Source organism: Nansenia antarctica (genome assembly GCF_963989245.1).
Source record: "Nansenia antarctica genome assembly, chromosome: 15".
Classification (NCBI taxonomy): domain Eukaryota; kingdom Metazoa; phylum Chordata; class Actinopteri; order Argentiniformes; family Microstomatidae; genus Nansenia; species Nansenia antarctica.
In genome coordinates, this window is record NC_137685.1 from 19,250,142 (window position 1) to 19,265,597 (window position 15,456).

The window sequence follows — 15,456 nt, forward strand, 5'->3', positions numbered from 1 at the left end:
ATACGAGATCTGATTGGTCTAATTCGTGGTTAATGGTTCCATTTGTCTGATTGGTCTAATTCGTGGTTAATGGTTCCATTTGTTCTGATTGGTCTAATTCGTGGTTAATGGTTCCATGTGTTTCTCTGTTGCCAGGGAGACTCCTGTTTGAAGAGATCAGCCCACCACCCCAGGAAGAGGTCACAACCCGTCAGCTCTGAGTCTGACACAGCTGCGCCACCCAGCGATCCAGAAGTGAACTGATCCACCTGCCTTTAAACATGACGAACCATGGAGATGACTGTTACTACTTCTACTACTCCTTCTGTGCCAAGGTGAGAAGCACGACTACACACAGCAGAGGTTATAATTCATAGCTTTCAGTCACGTGGTTTCTTCCCTAGCAACCACCAACCTAAGTTGTTGTTATTTAAAAAGTATCATAGCAACATCGCTCAACATGGCGAGTGGACGCAATTTACCGGCTGCCTACTATTTAGACCACCTCACCCATGAAGAACTATCAAGATACACGGAAAAGCTACACATATTGGGCACTTGCGACCCATATTTAGCCCCCGCGGCTGTGTTTGAACCACTAAATGCAGCCAAGTCCCTGCCTGATCTCGTGTTCGGTGACATCTGGATCTATCTGGTGGAGAATCCATCCCCATACATACACCGCAGCCAGGAAGGATGAAGGCTTTTAAAAGCACCGAAAGCTACAAATATTTCCACTCTGGTTTGGTAACTAATGCTGGCGTGTGGAAAGTGAAGAATTTCTTCTTCATCGTCAAAGCCAAGGTGAGTGACGTTAAATTAGCCAATGCTATCGGTATGCTAGCTAACGTTACGTTACGGTCAGTGGTAAGCTAGCTCTAGCCTCTTGTCAAAGCGAAGGTGCCTAACGTTTGCCTTTGGTTATACTACGTTGTCTAAATCTAACGTTACACAGCTAAATTACTCTATTGTGCTAGATAGCTCTAATTTTGGTAGATAGTTACGTTGATCACAGATGTTTACAGCTGGTGACAGCAGGGCTGACATTGATGAAATGAAATGAAATCTAAACAAAACCTCTGTCCGTGTCAGGTGAACCATTCCTACTGCCTCAATGATCCACCACTGACAGCATGGGTTGCTGTGGAAAAGGACGGGTTAATCCGATTTGGTCACTGTGTCTGCATGGCAGGATTAGGAGAAGTTTGCTCCCACATAGGTGCCAGCATAACCTATGCCCTGCTTGCAGCTGTGAACAGGTATGATTTGATTTGATTCAACAAATGCATTATATATCACAGTAAAGTCATTTGTTAGGGACGTCACGACAAAGTTCGGGACTTATTTCCAGTGTGGTTCGCTTTACTACATCCAATTACATGCAGGCTAGATGGCACTGCATGCACTGAAAAGGCCTGCAGCTGGATTGAGCCCAGTATGGCATCCTTGAAACCAGCTGACTTGTATGCTGAAGCGAGCCAGATAAGGTTTACAGAGGTCCAGCGAAAGAGAGAAGCTGCTGGCTGGGGTGACCTCCCCCCAGCAAAGATACCACCTCCAACCCCTGATGAATGTACAGCATTCTACAGCATGCTGCATGCAACTGAAGACAGGGAGAATAAACCAGTGAAAAGCTGCATCCTGTCTGTTGTCCCTGGCCATGCAGAGAGGTTAACACTAAATAATAATGATTGTTTGGTTTCCTAAAAAATAACTAACATGCCATGCCATCTTTAGACACACTTTATGATAATAATTCATTGCATTTATATGGCAACTTTTCTCAGCACCAATAACAATTTACAATGGTCTTTTCATTCACACTCGGGTTCATACCAAGGGCAGTGCAGCTGAACATCCCTGCACCTTTAAGCCAACTGTACATGCCCCAGTATCGAGCTTTATCAGACAAAGAACTACAGGCAAAGAGTGAAGAGATCTTTACAGGGTTGAGATTTAGGCCACATCAGTCAGTAAATGTGGTCATATCCACATGTCACAAACTTGTTACTAAACCTTATTTATTTCAATAAATATCTCGAAGCAGTCAATTATACAAGCACATCTACGAAAGACCTGTCTAAATACCATAGGCATTGACAGCATTAGTTCATCTCTATTTGGCCAAAACACAAGTGCTGGAACAAGCTTGGCATTCAATGCATCAATGGTGTTTCTAAATGTTCTGCTAGCAGTTGGAACGGAGACTCTAAAGATGCAGCTAAGCAATGCAAGGGGCAGGTTCATTTTGAGTCTCATAAGGGTTAAGACAAGTTGTTGGAAAGGAGAGAGGATTGTACCAGTTGGTAACAGGGAGAAGACAAACATATAAACAACGTGTAATTTGGCATAGGTGGGCATTCCAGTCATTGTTATCACTTTTTCATCATCATTTTCTAAGGTGGCTTCATTAATGTACTTAATTTGATCATGTCCTTCAGCCGACGGTTCTCTTCCCTAAGGTACTTGCATTCCCTCTCTAGTCTTGCAACATTATCCTTGCACCTGTTGTTGTTACACTGCTCAGCCTCAGGAGCAGGTAGCTCTGGCTCCATGTCAGGTAGGCTTTGATCTGGCAGTGCTGGGGCAGCTGCATCTTGCTGCTTCTCCTCACGCTTTTTCATAATTTTGTTGTGCTGCTCGTACCTGTCCATTGCTTTCTCCCTTTTCCTCTTCTTGTTGGGTGATGTGTGCGAGAACACTGATGGAACCCAGTCAGGAGACAAAGGGTCGTCAGATTTGAAACCTATGAATCAAGGCGATAATAACGTTACGGCAGGGTTTGACGCTTACCTTTTCCCCAGGTAGCACTGTGCTACCATGTCAAAAAATTTAGTAGCACACCAAGAATTTCAGTAGCACAATGAAAATTGTGCAATTTTCGTATGACGACAACAAATTATCATAATCATAACATATTAGAATTATCATAACCGGCTCTTGGCCGTAATAAAAATGGAGACTCACACAATGTAAAGGGGAAGTAAGAATATTCATTTATTAATAAATGATTCATGAATAAATAAATAATTAAGCCCAGGCGAGATAGTGTGCGGAATTGATCTTCACAGCAAGGTCTTCTCTCATGGCATCCGCTATCTGCCCGATCATGTCAGCGCATCGTTTGTCATTACTATAGGTTGGATTTAATTCAACGCCATTTTTCTTGTGAAGGGCGAATAATTTGTGCAATTTAATAAATGGGATCTCTTCGTTTGCCACGTAGTAAGCGATGTTAAACTTTAACTTGAGCTGTCTTTTAATTTCCTCACTGGAGCTAGCCTTCTGGCGTCCAACAGCTTTCTCAAGGGGCTTGTTCTGAGCTGACATGAAAGCTTCCCTGCATTTCACATGTTTGCGAGACAGACCATGTTTTTTCACTGTGTCGCGTTTCAGCTGTGCGTCTCCTGACACAAAGGCGGTCTTTCCAGCTAACTTCATGTGGGCGACACACCACTTGCAATACATCTTCCCTTCCTTCAGCAACAGCCACGGGAAAGATGTTTGCCACTCGGCACTGTACCTGTAGACTTTTGTCAGACCAGACTTCACGTTGGCAGTGGCACCGCCATTATCACCGGGTGGATAATGACCTTCCCCCTCCCCTGGCACACTTTCTGACCGGGCGCTCTCCTCCTCGCTTTCCCCGTCTCTGTTTTCTTCGTCACTCTCGTCTCCAGCTGTAATGTTGACTCCACTACCCCCCTCTACCTCCTCTCTGTCAGGAACGGTGCTAGCATTAGCCTTGCTAAAGTATGCCGTAATCGGATTCATTTTAACAGCAGTCTTTTTCTGACAGGATTTTCAAATGTAAATGCGCGCTTGTTGTGCTTGCAGGTCACGTGTCTGTTTTTTTTCTTCTTCTGTTTTCAAAGGATTGCATTGGTTTAGATGCGCTGTGATCTTATTAACGAACATAAGATTGACTGCACATGACAGTAGTTCAGCTTTTTTTTTTTTTTTGGGTCGCACTGGTGCGATTGAATGTATTTCTAAGTCGCACAGAAATATATTTACTCGCAAATGCGACCAAAACGGTCGCACTGTCGAACCCTGCGTTACGGCATTAGTAGCTAGTGCTCACGTAGTCACGTTAGCAACCTTTTGGCAAGCCACCTAAACAAACCATGCAGAAATGATTAACGTTAGCTATGTACAGATAATGGCTAAATGCTTTGCAATTGTAGCTAATTATATTAACATTACTTTAGCTAACTTACCTTTGATGAAATGTTCGCTGCACAGACGTGTGTGCTTTGATGGCATCCATTCTTTCTGTCCCGCTCCTGGTACACTTCGTTTGATGGCATTAATCCACACATTTCTCCTCTCTTTATTTTCTTTTTCACTCGGTATCCTATAAAGACACAACCCAGGCCTATCTCCTCGCCGGTTTGTACACCCGATTGCACAGCAACTATCTGGCATGATTGTTTTCTAACCAATGCTACTGTGTTTCCTGGTGCTCTGCAACTTCACGGGCAGTGCCTTTTGCCCGTCAGGTGGGCGTTTCCACTATGCTGTGACGTCACATGAAAGCTATGAATATAGGGAAGTCGTAAACGGATACGTGTAAGACACGCATCGCAAATGAATCTGCTTCTGTATTTTGAGTTTGGGCGTTCACAGCAGTAGTAAATTGAGCTGCAGAGGGTAGATTACAACTTACTTGAATTCATTCGGGACATTTTGAAATATTTATGTATTGTGGTCCGACATCAAGTAAGTATTCTGTGCTGTGTGTTCTAGGCAAGGCACATTTATTTGTATAGCACATTTCACACAACAGGGGCAATTCAAAGTGCTTTACATACATTATTTAAAAATACAGCAAAAGGAGCATAGTAAGAAAATAAAAAATGACAATGAATAAAAGCAAATATAAGAAGTAAATAGATGAAACATTTAATTTACAACAATAGTTAATGGGAAAAAAAAGACATTGATATAAGTGTTTGTTTGATCATTGAGGTGTTTGTGTTTCCTGGTTCAGGGAGACGGCTGCCCGTTCAGGCACTGCGAGGCGGCCATGGGCAGCGAGGTGGTGTGCAGCCTCTGGGAGGAGAGACGCTGCTTCCGCCCCGTCTGCAAGTTCCGCCACAGGGAGATGAAGGTTAGGGACCGACCTAGCAAAAACTCTTAGGGGGCACTGTAGGGCTGCAACGATTAGTCGACATAATCGACGACGTCGATCATAAAAACTCGTCGACGTGGAATTGTAGTGTCGACTAATCGTATAAAAAATAAAAAAAAATTTAAAAAAATTACGGGAGCCATGCAAGAATCAGCTGGGTAAGTTTTAGCTAACGTTATATTGTTAGGGTCGTAATGTTTATGTTAGCTTTACTGTTACATGTTGGAAAACAACGTCTATATGGACAGGGCTGTACATGCTATGAGCGTTTGTGCTATTAATTTATTTGCCCTGTGGCACGCGTGTGACAGACAGAGGCGCTTGTATGTAACGTTACGTAGCAGGGGTTTTCCATGTTGAAGCCAGGAGAACGCGAGATGAAATGAAGTGAGGGGTGGTCGCTATTAAAATACCAGGTAGTCATGGTGGATGATCATGAATGATGCTTGATAAGTGAATGCTATTTCAATTATGTTGAGTCCACCAGCGAGCTGTCTGTAAGATAAACAGCGCCAAGCGTAGCCTACTAACGTGAGCTTCTTCTTTGGCGTATGGGTAGTTGTTTTTCCTCTCCACTCCACCAGGCTCGGGGCTGAGGGGCTACCCTTTTACCACCCCGAGACCTGGTTGAGGGGCTCACCCGGGCTATATTTCTGGACACCCCTCCAGAAGCCACGTCATCGTCTCGTCATCTAATACCGACAGACCATGCATCCCGTTGGGTGGGTGGTACACCGGGCAATCCAGGATAATATGGTCTGCGGTTTGGTCCTCTGCGCCACACTCGCACGACGCATTTGGGGCCAAGCCCCATCTGTGCATTGATGAGCGGAAACGCCCGACGCCGGTCCGGAGACGATTGAGCCTCACCCAGGATAGCCTTGGCAAGTCCATCCCGAGGGGCTCAGCGCCGGCGACTGGGATGTGGTCGCGGAGTTTGGAGGTGTTAGCCTCCCACTCCGCGCGCCACATATAATCCGCCCATCCTGCCGCACTGATGTTGAGATCTCTGCATTGCTGCCTGAGATCCTGTGCGGCAGGCACAAATTGGTGTCTCGACTTGAGACGCCGGGAGGGCTCCGCTGTTATAGTGAGCCTATCATGGAGCAGATGGTTATTAAGCTCCGCGGCCCGGCAGGCGAGACGTGCTGTGGCTCCCATGCGGCGGAGGCCTGCGGGCTGGATGCCTGCTAGGATGGGAAGGTTGTCCACGGGGGTAGGACGCAGGCATCCTGTCACAATGCGCAAGGCTTCGTTTATAGGCGAGTCGATGAGGCGGGTGTGGGCACTGCGACACCATACTGGGGCGCAGTATTCACTAGTTGAATAAACGAGGGCTAGGGCTGCCGTGCGCAAGGTCCTTGCGCCGGCGCCCCAGCCCGAGCCAACCAGTCGCCTCATCAACGCCACACGAGTTGTTAACTTCTTGCGCAGTGACTCGAGGTGTCGGCGAAACGTGAGCGTCCTGTCCAATGTCACGCCGAGATAGATTGGCTCAGCGGAACATGGCAGGGGAGTTCCATCTAGGTGTACTCTAAGCTCACGTTTAGCCTCCCTGTTGTTAAGGTGGAAGGCAGCCGACACCGTCTTTGCCTCGCTAAGCTTCAATCTCCATTTCCGGAAGTATGCCACTAGTGTCTGCATGTCCTGGCTCAGAATCCCCTCCACAGACTGCCAATTTCCAGCAGAGTACACCACTGCGAGGTCGTCTGCGTAGGCGTACTTCCGCGAGAGTGTGTTGGGCAGGTCATAGGTATAGATATTATAGAGGAGGGGGGCCAGGACCGATCCCTGAGGGACGCCGTTCTTAAGGCGTCGAAGCCTGCTTAGCTGTCCGCGACCGGTGGTGAGGGTAAAGCTGCGGTTACGGATGAGCTCCAACGTGAGCTGTCTGTAGTCTAGCCAGCAATGCTAGCTAGCCAATCAACTAGCTCTGTGAGCAGCTGTAGCTTGGCGTAACGTTAGGTTAGATAGCTAGTTAAGCCGGATTTATGCTTCTGCGTCGCCATTTACGCGCAGCGAAAAGCCACACGACTAATCGGAAAAATAATCGACAGATTAGTCGACTACCAAAATAATCGTTAGTTGCAGCCCTAGGGGGCAGATCAAAATACTTATTTTGAAATGCCTCTGAAATATCTTCTCTTTCTCTACTGTAGAAAAACAGAAAGCAGATTGCATGCTACTGGGAGAACCAGCCTACCGGCTGTCAGAAGCCCCACTGTGCCTTCCACCATGAGAAACCCCGCTTCGTAGACGGAGCCTGGGTCTATCCAGCCAATAAAGGTGAGGGGTAATCCCACGTTTGGTTATGCATCCTCTGAACAAAACGTGGCATTGTGACAACTTGGTGGATGTCAGAATGTGCTGGATCACCCTGTTCAAAAGTCTTCTGGTCTTGTTTCTGTGTCTCAGCTTCTGACGAGGAGGAGCCTCAGGAGTACCCCAGCCCTCCTGCTGCCACCCCCCTCCCCACCGCAGCCAATCCCCAACTCCGCGGGGTCATCAAGGCGGAGACTCAGGAGAATGTACCGAGCCCAACCCACCCGCCTGTGGTCATCAACCCAGCAGATGACGAAGATGAGGACGAGGATGGTAAAGACACACTCTCTCCTCGCTTCTCTGTTTCCCTTTTCCATGTCACTATTGAATGACTGGTTTGTTATTGAATGCCGTTGACCATGGGGTTCTTGTTATGTTTCGTCTGTGTGCAGATCAGTTCTCAGAAGAGGGAGAGGACAGCAGGACTGGTTCAGACGGATCCAGATTGGTCTCTCCCAGGAAAATGGCCTTGAGCTCCAGCTCAGGTAAGAGAGGCTAAAGATGATGAAGGAGAGAGTGGGGGGAAGAGAGAGAGAGAGGGGGGGGGGGGGGGAAATAGCAAAAAAAACATGTTTATTAAGTTATTTAACACATTGGTGAAAGAAAGGAAAAAAAGCTTGGATCCTTTTGAATAGACCTCAAGTGGTAATTGTTATTGTTGGAAGAGAGAATCATTTTTTAATCTTCTGTAAATATCCCCTTAAAGCTTTGCCCACTCGAGACTGTTGCGTGTCTTGAGTGGCCATCATAGAGGGGTATAGAAAGACCCCCTCTTCAAACCAGGATCAGGGGCTTCACCCTCGCCCCTGGACCTGTCGGGAGGAACACTGGCTTCTCGGACACGTTTCTCCTCTGCCCTTTCTAGAGGGTCACTGTGTGGGAGTGTAACGTGACCCACATGTTTCCATATTCCTCTGTGATGGCCTAATGCTGTTGTTTTGGCACAGATGAGTCGCTGAACTTTGGCATCAGAACCTTGGAGGAGATTCGGCTGAGGAAAGCCCTGAAGGCCAGCATGAGGAGATCTGGTAAGAACGTCTCACCTGGTGCATGGACTGGCTTCTGTAGAATTACACTGCATTACACAACATTTGTGACACGTTCTACTAATGCTTATATCGGGATTTCCGCGTTGTTGAAAATCAATGACACATCGCTAGTCAACTAACACAGCTTGTTTTGTGAGCCTGCTAACAATGCAAATAGTGTTATAGTTAACTAGGTAGCAGTGGGGATTACTCACCCAATCCATTACATTGCAGTATTTTGGCTTGACTAGTGAGTTTGTGTTGTGATTCTCAGCGACGTAGTTCCGTGTTTCAAAATACAAGTCAGAACATTTTGATTGGTTGCCGATATGAGGACCAAAGCATTACAACGTGTCACATTTGAGAATCATCTGCTTAATACCTGCTTTGTCTGCTTCTCTCAGGTCACCCCATCGGCCAGGGCTCAGACCCTGCCCAGAGGAACAAGGGAACCAGCGGTGAGAAGGAGAACATCCGCTCCTTTGTTCGCCCGTCACTCTACCTAGCAAAAGATGGTAGGCATCAGAAACAATGTATCTAGATTACCTGGTGTGTCTAGACTACCTATATTGAATGTACTCTATATTTAATGTACTCTAGACGGTCTGATCTTTGGTGAAGACCCTGGGAAGAGCAACGTCGCCGAACAGCTTGGGAAGAGGATAATTGAGAGAGGTACATTTGAGACTGGTGTGACTACACTCATCTCTATTCTGTGAAAAATCAAGCAAACAATCTGGGTTTTTTCATTTTAATAAAGAACTGATAACACTGACAATATACCTGATGGTATAATTCAGATTCATCCCCAACACATAGAGCTCTCATGACCTGTAACAACCTCTGACCTCTAGATGCTTCCGACGGCGGTGCTGACCTGCCGCTCAAACGGAGACTGGCTGAGCGTCTCGGGAGGAAGGTGGACGAGGAGGACACTGACCTGGCCCCTCCGAAAGGTGAGGGCGATGAAATCACCACAGAACCTCCCAGGAAACACCTGACTCTTACTGGTCCAGCCATGACTGTAATTGGTTGTTCAGTTGGTTCAGGGTTTGCACAGGGGCAGGATAAACTCAGGCAACAGGACTATGCCCAAATGTAGTTGGTTTGTTTTTTTGTCTGACTTGTTGATACTGAAGATTACAAGTGTTTTGGTTGATGGTTATAGTATAGTACAGATAGTAAAATTGAGAGTGATTTTCATCTCATGTTTATCTCCATTACCTCAGCTCTGAAGCCTGTCAGGGACAGACTGGGGTTGCCAGCAGAAGAGCCCGCTGTGGTCACTGAACCAGGTACCGTGTTTTATTGTTTTTCTCCTGACATAAAAAATCTACTCTGAACATTATTATGCCACACATCTGAACTTCATTCATTGATTTCGTGAGGTGTCACTTATCTCCTGTCCCCCCCCCCCCCCACCTCTAGCATTCATCGAAGCTGAAACCAACAGCGTGGCCCAGGCGTCTGAGGAGATTCGGATCGAAACCCTAGAGGAGATCAGGCAGGAGAAGGCAGCCAAGTCCCAGGGACGCAAGGACAACACCCGTGGTGCGGCCCCCGCCCCCCAGGTCACCAGCCCCACCAGCAGGGCCTCAAAGAGAGTCATCACTGTCAAACCAGCCTCCAAGATAGATAAAGACGTACAGATAAAGACCTTCTCTGAGGTCCTCCATGCCCGGAAGAAGCTGGAGGAGGACCAGCATCAGGGACAGAGCGTCAGGAAAGCCAGGCAGCCGGCTAACGAAGCCCCAGATAACCCCCAGGCCTCCGCAGGCACGGCCGTGCCCAGCAGGGCGGCCCCACCTCGGGGAGGAGTGAGGGTGAAGACCCTGGAGAAAATACGCAAGGAGAAAGCAGCCAGGATGCAGGCGCGGGGGAAGGAGGCTACTAATGGGAAGCCCCGGATTATGCGCGTCAACAAACCAGCATCTCCTGGTAAGATGGCAGCTTTTTCTTGAGACTGTTTCCATTAAGGCTGTTCTCATGCTGGCAGTTCACTCTCCACCAGGCTTTTACACACACTGACTTTGTTTTTATCCCCCCCCCTGAGATGCCATTACAGTTGTGGTGAAAGATCCATATGCGATCCAAACGTCTTCAATGTAGCTATTTGCAGAAAATAATCTTTCGCCTTAACTGTGATGTTTCATGTTTCAAGATATTTACACTCTTTCTGTATTTCCTGTTATCTTCTAAGTCGCTGCCAGCGCAACCACTCAGAAGACAGCTGAAGAAGTGACAGAGAAGCCAGTGGCAGAGAAGCCAGCTGAGCCTACTGCCAGTGCTGTTACTGAGGTAAGTCCATCTAACCTGCTCACTAGGGCTGGGCAAACGATCAACATTTCTTTTTCGATAATCGCAAGAATTAATGATCAATTATCGATTAATCGATAAGAAGTTTTATGGTAGTTCTGCTCTGACGTGAGGGTAGGTGATGTCACCTGTTGAGATCTATGCTCTCTGTGATCCACAGCCCAGCCCTGCCAATGGGAGGAGTGATCCGACCAATCGGAGCCTGAAGGGGAAGACGTTTGAGGAGTTCATGCGTGAGAAGCGTCTCCGCAGGCAGCAGCTGCAGGAGGAGGAGGCGGCCTCATCCACCAGCCCCACCAGCAGGGCCTCAAAGAGAGTCATCACTGTCAAACCAGCCTCCAACGCCCAGATAAAGACCTTCTTTGAGGTCCTCCACGCCCGGAAGAAGCTGGAGGAGGACCAGCGTCAGGGACAGAGCGTCAGGAAAGCCAGGCAGCCGGCTAACGAAGCCCCAGATAACCACCAGGCCTCCGCAGGCACGGCCGTGCCCAGCAGGGCGGCCCCACCTCGGGGAGGAGTGAGGGTGAAGACCCTGGAGGAAATACGCAAGGAGAAAGCAGCCAGGATGCAGGCGCGGGGGAAGGAGGCTACTAATGGGAAAGGCTCAGGCACAGAAGCGGGAGAAGGAAAAGAGCAGGAAAAGAAGCCCCGGATTATGCGCGTCAACAAACCAGCATCTCCTGGTAAGATGGCAGCTTTTTCTTGGAACTGTTTCCATTAAGGCTGTTCTCATGCTGGCAGTTCACTCTCCACCAGGCTTTTACACACACTGACTTTGTTTTTATCCCCCACCCCTGAGATGCCATTACAGTTGTGGTGAAAGATCCATATGCTTACTCCAAACGTCTTCAATGTAGCTATTTGAAGAGTAATACAAAAAAAATATCTTTCGCCTTAACTGTGATGTTTCATGTTTCAAGATATTTACACTCTTTCTGTATTTCCTGTTATCTTCTAAGTCGCTGCCAGCACAACCACTCAGAAGACAGCTGAAGAAGTGACAGAGAAGCCAGCTGAGCCTACTGCCAGTGCTGTTCCTGAGGTAAGTCCACCTAACCTGCTCACATCTGCTCCCCTCAAGTGTGTCCCCTGAATACAACACACCCTTTGTACCATGAAACTCCTGTTCATAGCCCAGGTGTATTTGCATGGTAGCCTGCCACCATTGGTGTGTGAATGGGTGAATGAGAGGACGTTGTAAAGCGCTTTGGAATAAGGCGCTCCATATAAGTCGGTCCATTATACCATTTACCACTTCTTGTCTTCAATGTCATTATTGGCCTGGCTGCTATTGGAGACAGGCGTTTAGAGGGGAGACTGCACTTATTGGAAGTTTTATGGTAGTTCTGCTCTGACGTGAGGGTAGGTGATGTCACCTGCTGAGATCTGTGCTCTCTGTGATCCACAGCCCAGCCCTGCCAATGGGAGGAGTGATCCGACCAATCGGAGCCTGAAGGGGAAGACGTTTGAGGAGTTCATGCGTGAGAAGCTTCTCACGCTTCTCACGCATGAACTCCTCAAACGTCTCCGCAAGCACCATCTGCAGGAGGAGGAGGCGGCCTCATCCACCAGCCAACCCGACGTTTCCGCCAAGGCCGAACCTGCGGAGAAAGAGGCTGCGGGCCCTGCCCTCGTGAGGGAGACGGGCGTGACCCCCGTCAGAGCGAAGAGCGAGAAAGTGACAACTCCAAACCCTTCATTCCCCTCCTCCCCCACTCTCACCCTGGAGGCCCCTGCCCCTGCTCCGGCACCCAAGGCCCCCAGCCGCCAGCGTATCACCCTCAAACCGAAGGCCGCCTCGCAGGTGCCCAGCGCTACCAACTCCCCCCAGCAGGGGTCTCCAATGAGGCAGGCGGAGGCCGACTCGCCCTCTGTCAGCCCCCGGAGCTCCACAGCCTCCCTGGGCAAGAGGAAGAGAGCTCCCCTCAGTCCCCTGGCAGCGGGTGCCCCTAAGCAGGCCAAAGGAGCTTCGTCTCCTGGGCCGCCTGCGGAGGAATCTCCGGTTGAAAAGACCCAAGATGTTGCCCAGAAGAAATCCCCTGGGCAAGCTACTGAAGCCAAAGGTAGCCTACCTGCTAAACGACTCCACTTTGAACACGGTAAATAAAGTCAAGCTATGAAACCTGAGAATCATTGATGTTTTGTTGCGTTTTCAGTGAGGCCCAAGCTGAACGTCCGGCCTTCTGTGATGAAGCCGGCTGCGCAGGTGAAGCCAGGCCAGAAGAGGAGAGCGGCGGAGTCCCCCCGGTCTGCCGTCGCGGCAGTCAAACCGCTCAACAGCGCCTCCAGGGCGCAGGATGAGCAACTGCAGGAGCCGCCCTGCAAACGGAGACGGGTAAGCCGCAGATCGAGCCTGTTTGCAAATCGCTCAATGTCCAAAAGCAGATGTCCATTGTGACCCGAGTCCTAACAACCTGTGTTCTCGCCAGGTGTCCTCCCCCTTCTTCAGCACAGATGCCCAGATGAGCCCCCTGGTCCCCAGGAGCCCCCCCACCCTGCTGGGCCACGGCCCCAGCTGCAGCCCCCCCAGAGAAGAGCTCTAGACGGTCCCCGTCATCCAGCACAGCACGGCCAGCGCAGCAGCAGTCACCTCCAGCGCGGCCACGGCCACAGCCGTCACCACCACCTCCAACACGGCCGCCAGGGAGGCCTGCGTGGTCCCCCAGAGGTAATGGATGAATGCATAGACGAGTTTTGAAGGGTGTTTATTTTAAATGGACCGACTTATATAGCGCCTTATTCCAAAGCGCTTTACAACGGCCTCTCATTCACCCATTCACACACACATTAATTCACACACCAATGGCGGCAAGCTTACCATGCAAGGCGCCGGCCCGCTCATTGGGAGCAATTTGGGGTTAAGTGTCTTGCCCAAGGACACCTCGACACATGGCCAGCCTATCTGCCGACCTTGCGATCATTAGACGCCAGCTCTACCTCTTGAGCCACAGCCGCCCCTTATTTTCATACCAGTAGTTTGAGTATTTTGACATCCCAGACCCGTTCACCATCAATGTGCAGCAGAAGCACTCCCCGAGGGTTACAGCAGCCCTCTTCATCTAGAACACACAACCATTACAGCTAGAATAACGGAGAAGGGAGAAGAGTGTTTTCCGGTTGTTAGCAGTGACTTACTTGTGGCCTGGGGGGGTCCAGTGGTCTAGCATTGCTGTCTACAGTGCACACATATGCCCATGTTGGCATGGGTTAGAATCTGGCCCATGCCCTGCTGACATGCCCTCTCTCCCTTCTTCTCCTTACTTTTCACTGTATCTGTCAAAAATAACTTAAAAAAAAAAAACAGTGACATAATTGGTTAAATGAACCTCTCTTGTCTCCCCCCTCCTCTTCTCTCCAGCCCCACGGCAGTGAAGTCGCCCACCCTGCCCAGGCCCCGGCGGGCCAGCGTGGTCACATCCTCACGCCCCGCCCCCGCCAGCACCTCCTCTATGGACGACTTTGACGAGCTGATGAACGAGTTCACTGACTGGCTGGAGGATGACTTGGAGCTGGACCCCGGCAAGGGAGAGGACGACCTCCTGCTGGAGCTGTTAGAGATGATTGACAGCTAGGCCGCCCCCCCCCCCCCATCCCCTATCCTCTAGTGACCACGTCTCAAATCACCACCCATTGAACTACCAATCACTGCCACAGGGGGGCGCTGGTTTTCCAGTACTTCTCATTGACCTCAGCGAGGCAGAGGATGTTTCTGAAGCGCCTCAGTTGTTTTTCCATGCTGTCTGAGCAGAGACGAGGGTTGCTTTCATGTCAGTCTGAAGGGAACGGTCGTCACCATGAGCAGATTATCATCATCATTATTATTTTCTTCAACTAAAGTTCATGTTCAAACATTTATGATGTTTTTATTCTGTCGTTTCCTTTCATTGGATTGATGGTAAACCCTTGTCCTTGAACAATCAGCAGTCTATGTATTTTAATTTCTGCACATGTTAAGACTAAGAAGTGATGTATTCCTGTATGGATTAGAGTTTTCTCTCATTTTCATGTCATGGTCTTTTTTCCCTTTGAGTCCTGAAAGAAAATGTAAAGAAGCAACCACCTGGTTGGAGAATGATCTAAACACTAGTTTCAAACATCCTCAGGTAATTCCCAACTTAGCATTGTGAAGAGCCATGTGGTCTTGCCTGGTGTCACCTGTCATCCATGGATGTACAATCATGTGTAATTGTTGTTGCAGGAAGAGAGAAATTGTGTACTATGTATGCTAAGAAAGACAGTGGAAGTGCAAGTGGAACATAACTGAACTAGCAAGTTGTCATACAGCGGCACTTACAATAGCTCCTGCCCCCTACCATCTTTGCCTTGTCTCATGTCTAGGATCTGACTCTCCTCAAATCATGTATAATGTTATTTTTGTTCGCTTATGTTGCTGAGCTGATCATGTAAAAATGTAGACGTTTTGGAACCTGAGTAGGCTACATTTGTGTGGTGAGCGTATGAAGGTAAAGATGAACAGGAAGATATTCAGAAGAATATGTGGGTCATTTAGGGAATCAGTAACCTCTCAAAACAAATATTTGGATGTAAAAGTTTGGAGTTTGTCTTTTTTTCAGTTGTGACTTAATGCTATCCCACAGTTGTCCACCTTTTTAAAAATATACCAACCATGTTGCTTTGTATTTTTCTGTCTTGCTATTTCTTTTTTTTGTTTAATTT

General features: G+C 48.5%; 1 protein-coding gene across 1 annotated transcript; it reads left to right on the forward strand.

Annotated features, from left to right (window-relative positions):
• Positions 1-260: 260 nt before the first annotated feature.
• LOC308171219 (uncharacterized protein) lies at positions 261-14,351 on the forward strand (the record flags this gene model as incomplete). The annotated part of the gene is made up of 19 exons (XM_080546062.1): positions 261-314; positions 4,973-5,092; positions 7,273-7,399; positions 7,529-7,708; positions 7,828-7,920; positions 8,383-8,463; positions 8,868-8,978; positions 9,064-9,138; positions 9,318-9,419; positions 9,693-9,758; positions 9,892-10,401; positions 10,664-10,761; positions 10,940-11,462; positions 11,739-11,821; positions 12,188-12,842; positions 12,936-13,114; positions 13,209-13,253; positions 13,341-13,447; positions 14,138-14,351. 19 exons carry the CDS (start codon positions 261-263, stop codon positions 14,349-14,351), a joined length of 3,423 nt encoding a protein of 1,140 aa, XP_080402188.1.
• Between the last annotated feature and the right edge of the window lie 1,105 nt (positions 14,352-15,456).